Here is a 15,709-nt window from a genome sequence, read left to right as displayed (position 1 = left end):
TTAAACAAGTGGAAGTGAGAGATTACGTGTCACTCACCACTGTGACACCAGCAGTGAAACTAAAGAGGAGAGGCACAGGTCACAATCTGAACAGTTTAGCCTAATACTAAGTTTATATAAACTTCCTGATGAGGGAATGGGAAATAAACCACACAGAATGGAGGGAAGCCAGTGACATTTCCTATGTGTATCACATATCAGTTCTGCTCATTCTACCCTGCCACCTGAAACCAAGCATCCAGTTAAATCACTGCATGACAAACACATCAGCTTCCGTTAGCTGTGCATCTGTGAAAACACAGCCCTCTCACCTTGGTAGTTAGAGCACAGGCACCTTAGAAACGCTATAGTATGTGCTGCCCTCAACTTCCTGTTATCCCGCTCTCTTACTTGTCATCCGAAACCAAACACATAGTTCCGGCCTAAAGACTTTCTCTATCTTCTAAGCCCAGAATCTATCACGCATAGCTTTTCATGACCACGAATAATATGATATGGGGCTGCAAAAGCCAAATGTTCACATTGCAGCTCAATAAGAGTACAGATACATTTTTCAAAATAACTTAAGTGACATTTTCAAAAGTGGTTTAGACATTGAAGGAGTCTAAATCTTATGGAAAGTCAATGGGCCTTAGGCTAGGTCAGTTCTGAAAAATGGAACTTAAAGTGTTTTTGAAACTTTTACTCCTATTTTCTGCTGTGGCTGCTCGGCACAGGAACAATAATTTATGGTATACAAGTTAATTTCTTCCTTAGATGTCTTTCCAATGTGATCCATTAACACATATTCCATAGCTGGCACCTTTTTTTGTGTACCACCAGCATGAACGCTGTAAGGGAAGAAACAGAACATCACAGCCTTCACATTTTTCTCTGTTGTGTATCTTAGGTGAGATGAACCACGGTTTTGCACAATGTGCACTATACAAACCAAATGTTTCCAGTTGCCATTTGTAACAACATGAACAAAACCTGCTAGCTACTGCAAAAAGGCTGCAGCTACAGTTGTGACTACGTAGACACAGCTCACAGGCTTCTACTGACAGCACTGGAATTGCTTGAGGGATCCCGAAAGGCAGATAATGTACTATTTTCTTCTAGCTAGCATGAACAAACTTTCTGCTGAAAATGTACAAGTCATACAACAATCTGTTTTATTATGTCAAGTGTAGATTGTGGGCATAATGCTGTGTAGAGTACATGGAATGCCACGATGCACACTAACAAGTAGACAATACAGTCAAAGAGAAAAATAAACCCGAACAATGGATTCCACAAAGAGTGGTGGTGGGGTTTTCAATAGAATACAGAAATACTCTTTGATAAAAAGGATTAAAATGGATAGGTTTCGCAGGAAATTTGTGTTTTAAGGAGTGATTTGAACAAGCATCAGTGAGGGAAATTCCCAAAGACAGACTAGGAGAAGCAATAATAACTAGCAAAGGTGAAGTGTAAAACAGGAACAGATAGGTAAGAGGCACAGGTCATTTACGATAATTAGCATGTGATTTTCAATTAATATAGTCAAAAGGGAGTTGCTGTGAAAGTGGCGAGATGTAGCTGGGATTTCACAAAAAGGTTCAAATCTGTGAATCTTTTAATCAGGTTAATTAGTGTAATAAATATTCTTCCATTCATTTTCTCTTTCCTTGTGTGTAGTGGAATCAAAGCCACTGCGTTTTTCCACTCACGTGATGCTGCCTGAATCTCCAAACTGCAATGATTACTCAATTTACATCTGATTTACAGTCTTAATATCTCAACTGTGATTTTACATAACATTTCAGCTTTTGTCTCTCATTTCCCTAATGCATACATATATTGAGAAAAGTGTTGTCTAGAAGAAAGTACCTCGTTGCTCCACGAGGTCATTTGGATTTCAGTTGGGTTTAATTCATCTACATAAAAATAGGCAAAAGTTTTTTGTCCATCAACCCTAATATGCAACACTTACTAAAGTGAATTGAGTTTTTCATATGATTGTCTAGGGCAATATCTGGCCAAATGCTTTAAACATTTTATTTTATTCATAATGAACATGCATGAACTTTTCATATAAGTATTAACAAACCCTATTCATAACTTGAATGTTTTTACAACCAAAAGTCTGATTTTGTTTTGTCAATCTTTTATTCTGTGGTCAGGCACAATATTTTGAAGTGGAAGGTTAAGTATGTCTCCTAATGTGGTGCTTTAGTATTCAATCCCCAAAACAATGGGTAATTAAGTAAACATCAAGGCAACTGGATTGGACCAGTGTAACTGAACATAAGAACACAAGAACATAAGAACGGCCATACTGGGTCAGACCAAAGGTCCATCTAGCCCAGTATCCTGTCTATCGACAGTGGCCAGCACCAGGTGCCCCAAAGAGGGTAGACCGAAGACAATGATCAAGCGATTTGTCTCCTGCCATCCCTCTCCAGCCTCTGACAAACAGAGGCCACAGACACCGTTTTATCCCCTGGCTTATAGCCTTTTATGGACCTAACCTCCATGAAATTATCTAGCTTCTCTTTAAACTCTATTATAGTCCTAGCCTTCATAGCCTCCTCTGGCAAGGAGTTCCACAGGTTGACTACACGCTGTGTGAAGAAGAACTTCGCTTATTAGTTTTAAACCTGCTACCCATTAATTTCATTTGGTGTCCTCTAGTTCTTCTATTTAGGGAACTAATAAATAACTTTTCTTTATCGGCCCTCTCCACACCACTCATGATTTTATATACCTCTATAATACCCCCCCCCCCTAGTCTCCTCTTTTCTAAACTGAAAAGTCCCAGTTGCTTTAACCTCTCCTCATATGGCACCCGTTCCAAACCCCTAATCATTTTAGTTGCCCTTTTCTGAACCCTTTCCAAGGCCAAAATATCTTTTTTGAGATGAGGAGACCACATCTGTACACAGTATTCAGGATGTGGGTGTACCATAGTTTTATACAGGGGCAGTAAGATATTCTGGGTCTTATTTTCTATCCCTTTCCTAATAATTCCTAGCATCCTATTTTCCTTTTTGACCGCCACTGCACACTGCGTGGAAGTTTTCAGAGAACTGTCCACGATAACGCCAAGATCTCTTTCCTGATTTGGCGTAGCCAAATTAGCCCCCATCATACTGTATGTATAGTTGGGGTTATTTTTCGTGATGTGCATTATTTTACACTTATCCACATTAAATTTCATTTGCCATTTTGTTGCCTAATCACTCAGTTTGGTGAGATCTTTTTGGAGTCCTTCACAGTCTGCTTCTGTCTTGACTATCCTAAACAGTTTGGTATCATCCGCAAACTTTACTACCTCACTGCTTCCCCCTTTCTCCAGAGCATTTATGAATAAGTTGAAAAGGATTGGCCCCAGGACTGACCCTTGGGGGACACCACTAGTTACCCCTCTCCAATCTGAAAATTTACCATTTATTCCTACCCTTTGTTTCCTGTCTTTTAACCAGTTCTCAATCCAAGAAAGGACCTTCCCTCTTATCCCATGGCCATGTAATTTACACAAGAGCCTTTGGTGAGGGACCTTGTTAAAGGCTTTCTGAAAATTCAAGTATACTATACCTACTGGATCCCCCTTGTCCGCATGTTTGTTAACCCCTTCAAAGAACTCTAATAGATTAGTAAGACAGGATTTCCCTTTACAGAAACCATGTTGACTTTTGTCCAAGAAATTATGTTCTTCTACATGCTTCACAATTTTATTCTTCACTATTGTTTCGACTAATTTGCCCTGTACTGAAGTTAGACTTACCGGTCTGTAATTGCCAAGATCGCCTCTAGAGCCCTTTTTAAATATTGGTGTCACGTTGGCTACCTTCCGGTCATTAGGTACGGAAGCCGATTTAAAGGATAGGTTACAAACCACAGATAATAGCTCAGCAATTTCCAATTTGAGTTCTTTTAGAACCCTTGGATGAATGCCATCCGGTCCTGGAGATTTGTTAACATTAAGTTTTTCTATTTGTTCCAAAACCTCCTCTAATGACACTTCAATCCGGGACAGTTCCTCAGATTCATCACCCACAAAGGACGGTGCAGATTCAGGAATCTCCCCACGTCCTCAGCCATGAAGACTGAAGCAAAGAAATCATTTAGTTTCTCCACAATGGCTTTATCGTCCTTGATTGCTCCTTTTATAGCTCGATCATCTAGGGGACCCACAGGTTTTTTAGCAGGCTTCCTGCTTCTAATGTACTTAAACATTTTGTTATTTCTTTTTGAGTTTTTGGCTAGCTGTTCCTCAAAATCTTTTTTTGCTTTTCTTATTACATTTTTACACTTGATTTGACAGTGTTTATGTTCCTTTCTATTTATCTCACTAGGATTGAACTTCCACTTCTTAAAAGATACCTTTTTGTCCCTCACTGCTTCTTTTACATGGTGGTTAAGCCACGGTGACTCTTTTTTAGGTCTCTTGCTATGTTTTTTAATTTGGGGTATACATTTAAGTTGGGCTTCTATTATGGCGTGTTGAAAAAATTGAGCCTGTAGTATTGTAATAACTAGATATCAAGCATGAAAAGGAAACAAACCACAGACTTTCCAAAAAAGCCTCTGGATTATAGTACAATTGTTGTCTCAATGAAGGATGAACCAGTGAGACTATACTACAGGAATGAACTTTGGGGTTCTTTAGAGGGCCAGCCTATGATGTATTGGGAAGTGCTGAATGGACAGTGGCATCTGGGAAAGAAGCCTGGTGACTGGAGAAAAGCATCCTCTGCCAAATAATCCATACTGTGTGTCAGTCTCACTCCCCCTGCCAATACAGTGCTCAGCTCTCAGCCAGACCATTCCAGATTCAAGACCCAGATTGGCACTGCACTGGTGTTGTCTTTTGTGGCCTAGCAGTATCTAGCTCCTTGGATCTGTCAGAGCAAATTCTGTTTTAGCAACATAAATTGGAATCAGAAAGCTCAAAAACTGCCACTTGGTTTAAATGTGATGTGAACGGTGGGAGAGGATTGCTGACATCAGTCAGTCACAGCCAGCTACCAGCCCCTCACTGTACAATGGCAAGCTTTTATTACACGGTCTGGTGTCTATAGCAGCAGCAGATCTAAAATGAGAATCATTTAGAATCAGTGGGATGGGATTCATCTGTCCTCCTGTCCAGTGCAAGTGCCGCCAGCGTAATAAACAGAAATCTGATAACTTCATACTGTCAGCACAAAATGAAGCGATGACCTTGACCTGTGCAACATCATCCAGTAATTTTTTCATAACTCCTACATACCGTGCTACACTGCTATGAGCTAATAAGAATCTACAAGTAATTAACTGGAATTTTTTGAAAACTGAAGCCTTAATCAAATATGTATTCTTATCAGGGTTCCAAGGCAGCAATAAATTGGGACATTTAAAAAAACTGGGATCTAATCCAATGTGTGATCTGATCAGGGTTCAATGGTTATAATAAATTGGGACTGTTAAAACTGGGATCCCATCCAACACTTTATTTTGTCTAAAGCACAGGACCTAGCTGTACTGCAAAGTCAGGAATATTCAATGAACAGTAATGCCATGTTGGATTAACCCTTAATAAATAGTGATTCAAAAACACAGAAGTCCCAAACAAGTAAAGTTTCCCTATATTTGAGCTGGGATAAAAGCCAATTACCAAGATTTTATCAACAAATCAATATGATCATCTTCAGGCTTTTATTTTTAGTAAAATAATAATACTCAAAAGACTTAGCAGCAGGCTATCGCAGAAGCACAAACGCCACATGGATTTGTTAGCTATCTGCATGGGTAGGTTTTAAAATGTACTGAACAGTTAAAACTCTCACATATTTGTTTTTTGAACATCACAAACATCCACTTCTCATTCCAAACAATAGCTGGCAGATTGCAGCTCATGTGGCTATTCTGGTTTTCATTTTGATTTCCAGTAACAAACAAATCACCCATAATTAAATAAAATGAAATATATTCTGATAGAAGAGGAATAGATTTTCACTTACTAGTTTTCTCTCAAAGTGTTTTCTCTCTGAATGTTTTTATTTCCGTAAGATGCATTTAGTTTGTACAGGGATCACACAGCTGCAAAATTAAATTTCAGTTTGCCAAATATCAAGAACACATGTATTGATTTAAACTATGAGAAGGGCAACAAATGCTGCAGCAAATAAGACAAGGGAGAAGGTTTCATTAGCCTTTGGAAGGAAAATTCAGAATCTTCAATGTAGAAATTGAATCCAATTAACTTTCTCTAAATTTGAGATTTGTTCTTAACAACCTTTGGTTCAGGCCAGCTGCTGAAAATAAGGACCATTCTTTTTTCTTTACTTCCTTTCTGCATAAAAACTTTATACTACTTTTTGAAATCTCCAAATGAATCCCAATGAGAAACACAAAACTAAGTTTATTTTGTTAATTAAACCTACCTCTCATAAGGAACCAGTGCAGAGCATTAGTTTGTACACAGTCTGTCTTAATACTCATTAAGTCATATGCCATTTATTAAAATCACCCTGGGTGTCAATAAGGAGCTTCATTTAGTGAAATTTTATTCTTAGATTTGTAAGATGTTAGAATGTTGGAAAGAAGACTTTGGTCTCAGCAGGAACACTCCAATAAAACAAGCCAAAATTCACAGGAAAAATAGCTCTCTTTCAACTATTATTTACTTTATTCTCAGCTGAAAAGAGAATAAATTACTATATGTAAAGCTCAAGTACCTAATATATTTTTCTCACTTGTTTAACAATAGTTTTGAAATGTTACAAAAATAAAAGGTATTCCCACTGAAGGGAAAAAGCCTTGGTTGGAAAAAAAAAGTAAATGACTACCTCTTCTGGTACTTAATAATTTACTAAAATAAAATCATCTTGTTTTTAAAATGTAAAAAAAGTAACAATTTCATAGCAACTGACCACGGACATATCACGAATATAAATTTGACCTAGGTTGGTGAGCATTTCAAAAAAATTCAGCCTCCGACGTAGTATTTACTTTTATTCCTTTTATGAGCAAAGTATAGCCCTATGGAGTAGATAGCTAATTATGTCAAAAGCCTTTGAAGCACGAACAAAATTATATTTAAAATAGGGCCTCACTTCAATGAACCACTAACTTGCATTAGAATCATAGAATCACAGAATCATAGAATAATAGGACTGGAAGGGACCTCGAGAGGTCATCGAGTCCAGCCCCCCGCCCTCAAGGCAGGACCAAGCTCCGTCTACACCATCCCTGACAGATGTCTATCTAACCTGTTCTTAAATATCTCCAGAGAGGGAGATTCCACCACCTCCCTGGGCAATTTATTCCAATATTTGACCACCCTGACAGGAATTTTTTCCTAATATCCAATCTAAACCTCCCCTGCTGCACTTTAAGCCCATTACTCCTTGTCCTGTCCTCAGTAACCAAGAGGAACAAATTTTCTCCTTCCTCCTTGTGACACCCTTTTAGATATTTGAAAACCGCTATCATGTCCCCCCTTAATCTTCTTTTTTCCAAACTAAACAAGCCCAGTTCATGAAGCCTGGCTTCATAGGTCATGTTCTCTAGACCTTTAATCATTCTTGTCGCTCTTCTCTGTACCCTTTCCAATTTCTCCACATCTTTCTTGAAATGTGGCGCCCAGAACTGGACATAGTACTCCAGCTGAGGCCTAACTGGTGCAGAGTAGAGTGGCAGAATGACTTCACAAGTTTTGCTTACAACACACCTGTTGATACAACCTAGAATCATATTTGCTTTTTTTGCAACAGCATCACACTGTTGACTCATATTCAACTTGTGGTCCACTATGACCCCTAGATCCCTTTCCGCCATGCTCCTTCCTAGACAGTCGCTTCCCATCTTGTATGTATGGAACTGATTGTTCCTTCCTAAGTGGAGCACTTTGCATTTCTCTTTATTAAACCTCATCCTGTTTACCTTTGACCATTTCTCTCACTTGCTAAGGTCATTTTGAATTATGTCCCTATCCTCCAAAGAAGTTGCAACCCCACCCAGTTTGGTATCATCTGCAAACTTAATAAGCGTACTCTCTATCCCAATATCTACATCATTGATGAAGATATTGAACAGTACGGGTCCCAAAACAGACCCCTGCGGAACTCCACTTGTTATCCCTTTCCAGCAGGATTTAGCACCGTTAACAACAACTCTCTGACTACGGTTATCCAGCCAATTATGCACCCACCTTATCGTGGCCCTATCTAAGTTATATTTGCCTAGTTTATCAATAAGAATATCATGCGAGACCGTATCAAATGCCTTACTAAAGTCTAGGTATATGACATCCACCGCTTCTCCCTTATCCACAAGGCTCGTTAGGAAGGACAAGCTACCAGCACAAGGAATCAAAGAGTTGGGCGAGGAAAACCTCCTCACATACAATATTAGCATGAAGTTCTGACATACTTATGTGAAGGTTTAGTCGTGTATGCCACTACAAGTGAGGAAAGACTAAAGGAGAGCGGAAAAAAGAGAATAAACTGACATCCGAAATCCCCATTAACCAATTTAAACCCACAGTAGCATCAATCATAGAATGTAACACAGGTTTCAGAAAGAGAAGGTAAGGTTGGTTTTTTTTGTTTTCATTTTTTATTTGTTTTTTGTTTAGGTGGTAGGCTCATTTCCCAGCTCTGAAAGAAACTTCCTTTTGTAACTATGGATAAGTCACTAAATTGGCATCTGTAAAATAAAAAATATGATACTTTCCCTTTCTCCCATCCTTTATCTTTTATACCTAACCCGTAAGCTCGTGGGGCAGGGTCTGAGTCTTTAGTATATATTTTTCCAACATCTCACACAAATGAACACTTAAACTTGGCTGGGATTGCTAGGAACTACTTCTAATATAAACAATAAATAATTAGAGCTGATTGAGAATTTTGCAGTGGAACATGCCAATTTATCAAAACAAACTTTTTGCAGAAACTTATTCACTTTGTTGGGAATGTTTTTCTGGTCCAGGAAGCAATTTCTAGCCAAAACCACAGAGAAACCCATGCCAAAATAACCAACAGCCTGGTGGTGAGGGCTGGGATATGGAAGATCCAGGTTTAAAAGCCCACTCATCCTGAATTGGTGCAGGGACTTGAATCTGGTCCGTCCCCCCCCGCCGCTGGTAAGTGGCCCAATGAACATTTAATTATTTCATTCTCACATTTTTTTCAGGAGCAATTTTGAAAGCTCTTAGTTTTGTTCTGATGTGGAACTAAAATAAAACTGAAAACCTTAAATTCTTTTTGCTAAATGGAATTCTTGCTTTCTGGCCAGCAGCATAATTAACAATGATGGCATTTTATCTTCACCTTTTAGTGTAGGGTGTGTTGATGGTACAAAATTGGAAAGGAAAGGAAAGGAAAGGAAAGGAAAGGAAAGGAAAGGAAAGATGTGGAATGTCAATGTCAATAGAAGTTACACGATTACAACATTTTACTTCATACAGTGTACAGTCTAATGCCTATTGGACTTTATAAAATAGTAATTTACTGGGTAGAGGGCAATCCCACTCTTCTAAGTTGCGAATGCATTTTCTACTGGAAAACACCACCCACAGAAATCTTGTGCCTTTGGAGGGATGTCAAATGTCCAGTGTATGCAAAACCAATCTCCCCAAATCATGCCACCTTCACAGCTGTCGGGATGCTGAAATTCCCTTGATCATTAATCCTATCACACCCTTCTCTAAAATCAACGACTCTGACCTCTTCCACTAACACCTGATATGCACAGCTCGGGGTCTGAAAAAAATATGTCAGATCAATGTATACACACGTGTGGAGGAGGAGTACTGGTTAGTGTAGTAAGCCTTTGAAAAACCTGGGCAGTCAGCATTTCACTGAAATACAACCTCAAGCAGCTAAACTAAGTTTGTTATTCTAGGGATGGAACTGAGACTTCAGAATAAAAATTACTCATGTAACTATTCATGGAAAGGTAAAATTAGCTAGGTAATTAATATCACTTATGAAAGTCAAAATTAGAAAAGTAATTAATACTTTGCTCAAGGTTAGCTAGGAGATTGTTTTGTTTACAGTTCTGTAGTCTATCAGTCTACAGTTAAGTACTTGTTAGTTTTGTCATAAATACACTTTATTCTACACAAGAGTGCATTTGGGAATATGATGCTTACATTCTACTAAATCTTTAGTGAAGCTTGGTTTGTTAAAGATGAGACAACGCATGCAGAATTGCAGTTAGTGAAGTCATAGTAGCAGCAAGATCTATAGTGTAAGCTCTCCACATGGTATTCTTTGCCAATATGTGCATTAAAATCTTAGGCTTGAATTACATTACACATTATAGGATTACTGAATCTTGGGACGTAGCTATAAAACCCATCTTTACTGTCTTCATGAGCATCATCATTAGGTGGATAGTCAACAATCTAAAGTACTCAATTTCCTTTAAACTGGGTTACTTATCTTGAGGCTGATCTTAATCAACCCCTCATATCATTCTTGCACACAAACATGTTTGAGAGAAAACCAGCTGGAGTGTACACTTTTCCTTTATTACTGATAAAATCTTTGTCACCCTTTGATCAGCAATGTAAGATAGGGTTCAAGAGTCAACTAGTAGATAATCTTGAACTACAAAACATATAGAACTATGTTCTTGTTTTAGTTAGAGAACTGGCATGACTTGCTTGTATATACAAAATACATTATCTGCTTTTGGGATAATACAAGGATTTTTGCATGGTGTAAGCAGGATTACCTGAAGGAAAGAGGCTAATATTACTATTTGTTTGCTATGTGGAAGAAGAATAAAATAAGCAAGTTAAAAATAACAGATAAGTTCATCAATTTCTCAACACACCTGCTGTTCTCCATTTCACTTCAATTACTTCCAGGTCAGAAAGTTAAATCGTTATTAGGGAAGAGAAAAAGAATGAAGAAGATACTAGGCTGCCTGTTTGTAATACCTCCTTACCAACTTACTGTCAGTCACTGACTAGGATTTTTTTTAAAAGTAGTGAACACCATAGAAATGCTAAGAACAATTGTCTCATGTCCACTTGGAACATTAGCCCTTTGGACAGGACTCATTCCTTTCACTCTGCCAACATTTTAGTAAATGACACTGGCCCTTTAACAGATGGGAGACATACTTATTAGCTTTCCAGCATCCTAATAAAAGACACTGGCTTCTTTAAAATGAAGGACACATACTTCTCAAATTGCCAGCATCCAAATTGGGAATCAGCAGTTTAAAATAAAGGTGGCACTCTACTGCCTGGCAAAATCAGGGATACGCTACATAATTTTTAAAGCACATGGTATAAATCCTACCCTGCTATTATTTAATTTAGATAAACTACCTATTAAAACATTGGGTAAGTATATCCAGTATCAGTACTGCAGTAACCAGATAGCCTACGATCTCCTGAATTGAATAAATATTATTAGTAACCACTGAGATATTTTCCCCCATCAAATCCCACTACAGTAGACTTCCGATAATCCGGAACCTATGGGACCTAGGGGGTGCCGGATTATCAGATATGCCGGAGTATCGGGAGGTACTATAAGCTGGTTATGTATATACTGTATACAGTATATACTGTATATAAAGTGTTCTTAACCCTTTTTATTGCTCATACTGTATACAGTATAGTGTAATGTTTTAGTTTTTTTAACCCTTTTTTACCCTTTTCGTTCAGTTCAGCTGCTGCTGCTGTTACCTTGTGACTCATTTTTTGCCGAAGCTCACTCACTAGGCTCTTGCCATTTTGATGCCGGACTATCAGGAGTGCCGGACTATTGGATGCCGGACTATTGGAGTTTTACTGTAATTACCAAGTCACAATGTGCAATAGCCCTACAACCAGGTAACTGTTCATAAAGGGAGGGTAAAGGTCTTATGTAGCTATTGACCAGCAACACAGAGGCAGAGCTGTTCATTTAGGGCATGTCTACACTACAGCATTATTTCGAAATATCTAATTTCGAAATAGTTATTTAGAAACATCTTTATTTCGAAATAACGCGTCTACACACAAAATGCATTTCAAGATAGCAAGTGAAGGGCCTATTAAGCATGTGTGACCTTTATTATATTACAACATGAACCCAGACATTAATTTCTTCCAGAATCGTGAGTGAATAAAACATACAAAAAGGAGGAAACATCATAAAGATGAATATATTAAGGCTACAAATGAAGCATGAAACCTATTAATTGGCACCATCAGAAGAGGCCTGGAGCATTAGAAACCACTATGGAGGTTGTAGGACGAAAGGGATCCTGGAGGCCCATAAGAAGCTGCTCCTACTGCCTTTGGAAGGGGGAAGGAGGCAGGGGAGCAAAGAACACCAGAAGTAGCAGCTCTGGTAGCTTTGGGAGGGAGGGAGGGAGGAGAGGAAAGTGAGGCCAGACCCCAGGAGCAGCTCCTCTTATTGGCCCTGGGTAACATAGGCCCTGTAGAGGCGCTGCTGCACCAAGGTGTGCAGAGAATGCAGTAAGCACTCTTAGGCTACGTCTACACTACAAAAAGTGCAGAGCATCCACACTTCAAGCGTGTTTTTGAGCAAGAAAATCTACAGTCAATCGACAGAACAGAGGGCTCTTTGCAGTGTAGGTATACCTCCTTCTACGAGGCATAACTCCTTTTGGCACTACAGCTCTTGCTCAAAAAGGCATGTGTGGACGCTCCGTGGGGATTTCTTGAGCAAAAAGAGCCTATCTGAAAAAGCACAGGTACTCTGATGGCCATTCTGTGAATGGCCATCAGAGCTTTCTTGCACAAGAGCGTCCATGCGGTGTGGACGCTCTCTTGCACAAAAGCTCATCCCTACTTTGCAGACTTCTTGCGCAAAAACCCTGAAGTGTAGATGTAGCCTCCGAGAAGCAAAGGAAGCAGAACAGATACTGTTATGCATTAGCCCAGGACAGCAGCAACCTCATAATGGGAAAGCCAGAAGACTGGCCTAACACTGTTGCATTGCAGAGACCTTCTGGTCTGAGATGGCTTATCACTGGCCCAGGCCTGGAACAACTGCCCTGGCTTTTTCTCCTAACATAGAAAGTCCTTGCTTTCTGTTCTACTCAACATAGATGTTTACATGATTTACTCACCTTTCACGTTCATCTTTCATCTTTTCTAGTTCTTCTTCTCTTAGCGTGCCATGTTTGGGATTTCCCTTCTGGTCAGCTTTCCCACCTTTCTCCTCTTTCTTTTTTCCAAATCTGATTAAGACGTTAGGGAAGGGTCAGGGAAAGAGGAGAGAATTAATAGAAGAAAAATGCAATATTTACTGAGCACACAACAAAGTAACTTGGAGATTTAAGTTACCAGAACATAGTGAGCTATTGCCTTGAGTAAGGTATTTAGCAAAATAATAAAATAAATTACCAATTACTCTGATCATGGACAATTTACATAATATTTGATTATGAATGTATTTGAACCTTGAGTATTTTAAAGGCATTGTGTGTTACAGAAATTACCAGCCCTCAACAACGTAAATAAAAATGGTTGCTAAGCTTTGCTATTATTAGCATGCATTTCAAAGTAGCTGAAGGGTCTTCTTACCCTGCAAACAGGCTCTCTCATAACAATCTTCAAAGCAATCTTATGTGCCAACATACAGAGTTGACAACACATTCTACTTCTATTGGTAAAAATTCTCACTCATTTGCATATGGCTTTAATTTAAAGACACAGGGTTGTTTAAAATCACAGGAAGGTGTATTCAGCATCAAAATAAATCTTGCATTCTTACAAGATGAGAGAGAGTGAGCTAGTTCTCAAAAGTCTTCTTTTAAATGCTTCCACTTTCTGTCTAATAATATATTATTATTTAATATTTAGATTATGAGATTGCCCTGAGACATCAATCACTCCTGGGGTTCTACTGAACTATGCCCTGTATAAAGATATGCAAAACTATATTGCTTTCTTCAGAGAGCTTGTAAGAGGCTATAAAGTGGCAGAGCTACATTTAATTTCTCATTGAGTAAAATCTTTAATACACACGGCATTATGGGCCACCAAGTACTAGTAAACCACCCACGCCCCAAATCTGAAATTCTGAATTTCATAGGTCATATATGAACAGTCGTTTTTAATCACATTCCAATCTTTCAAGTGCAAATTAAGGCTAATGATTTACAAAATTATTTCTCCATTGAGGATGCTGTATTTTAACTTCATTAATATGCCTTTTCAAATGGTCAGTAACATTTCCTCAGTGATCTTTCTTTTATCCTTCTCATTTTTCATTTTCCGCCATACTGCCTCCAGTATGATAGCTCAACTGCACCACACACATTTCAGTTGTAAATCGCATCCCTCACTAGACCAAAGCTGAAATCCTGTGAATGTTCTGTCACACCACATCTACGCTTGGAGCTAGAGGTGTGATGTCCAGCTCAAGGAGACATGCTCACGCTGGCTCTCACTAATGGGTAAAAAATAGTAGCGTAGCCACAGGGAGCAGCAACACAGATTCTGTTTTCCCATAATCTGCGGGGGGAATGCAGCAGCTAGGAAGAGACAGGTAGGTGCAGGAGTTTGAGTGTGAGAAACAGTGATTGAGAGAGCATGTGTGTGTTAGAAAGAGAGATGGACACATAAGAGGTGAAAGGATATAGGCATAAAAGAAGAGCTAGAGGGGAACTTGCAGATGTTATTTCATACAAGAACGTAAGGAAAAAGCCAACCAACCTCCCCGCTAAAGCACACCCACTTTAGTTCAACACCCCAGAACTTGCAGGATGGCTGGGAAAAGATTCTGTTTTCCAGCACCTGCATAATCACTGATGATCTCTTATAGCAGTATCCTCAAGAGAGGATGCATTAGCACTTCAGTCCTGGCCCTGGTCTGACTCTGGCACTTTGTATTCTTCCTGCTTACGGTTCCCCTATAGCATCAATTACGGGTTTGTGGAGTTTAGGATTTGTGTAGAGTATTTACAGATTTGGAAAATATTATTCTTGGGCATCGTGTATAGCTGCAGGGAGGTAAAGCGAGCATGTAGCATACAAAATTAAAAAAATTTTTTTTGAACACTTCTGACTTTCAAGTCTGGGTATTATTTGTTGCTTACAGAAGACATTTCTTTTTAAATAAAATGATAATTTAGTTTGTAATAACAGCCAGTTTCATTTCTCTTTGCACAAACACAACAGTCTGCTAGTATAGCTACTGCGGCCACAAATTGGTAAGGTCAAATATAATTATAAACTAGCAATGGTGGGTTGATCTTGATGAAAACCAGTATTTCTGCTATTTTTGACTTCACCCTGGAGCTGTGTGGGTTTACAATAATTACCTTCCATACTAAATACAAAATATGTTGCTTAAGGCTGGGCAAATCTTCTGATTTTGGTGTCTTCTGTTCATTACTGAACCCAATCTATACTTTATTACTATTATTAGTAATTATTATTACAGTATATGTTTTGCAGTACAGAAAAAAATTAAGCATGGATATTAAGAGTGTGTGTGTTTGTATTTTATATCTGTATCTATCTATTTATCTATCCAACGTTTTTTAAACTGGTGTTGGATTTTTATAATCACAAACTATCCAGCATCTTTATTGATTGTATGTGTACCTCATGTTCTGAAATGTATAGTATTTGCAAAGGTTCTCGGATGTGTTCTAAATTACCAGAAATAGGCTGATTACAATTAACTTCTAGTTATTGTAATTTTGCATAATTTTGTGCAATCCAGGCTTAATATTTCTCTAACTTTTAAGGGAGAAATTCTTTCCTTGCTAACCTTGCACT

General features: G+C 38.6%; 1 protein-coding gene across 7 annotated transcripts in view; it reads right to left on the bottom strand.

The window, feature by feature from the left end:
• Positions 1-15,709, bottom strand: part of PARD3B (par-3 family cell polarity regulator beta) — a 618,049-nt gene that overhangs the window by 124,810 nt on the left and 477,530 nt on the right. For 6 of the 7 annotated variants that reach the window (XM_075934322.2, XM_075934323.2, XM_075934327.2 and 3 more), the window contains one exon: positions 13,048-13,158. The exons of the other annotated variant lie outside the window; for it this stretch is intronic. In XM_075934322.2, the coding sequence (XP_075790437.2) occupies positions 13,048-13,158 (111 nt within the window). The remainder of the gene's footprint in view (positions 1-13,047; positions 13,159-15,709) is intronic. 7 annotated transcript variants of the gene reach the window in all.

This window comes from Pelodiscus sinensis, chromosome 7 (assembly GCF_052426305.1).
Source record: "Pelodiscus sinensis isolate ZL-2025 chromosome 7, ASM5242630v1, whole genome shotgun sequence".
NCBI classification, from domain to species: domain Eukaryota; kingdom Metazoa; phylum Chordata; order Testudines; family Trionychidae; genus Pelodiscus; species Pelodiscus sinensis.
This window is presented reverse-complemented; position numbering and strand designations above follow the sequence as displayed.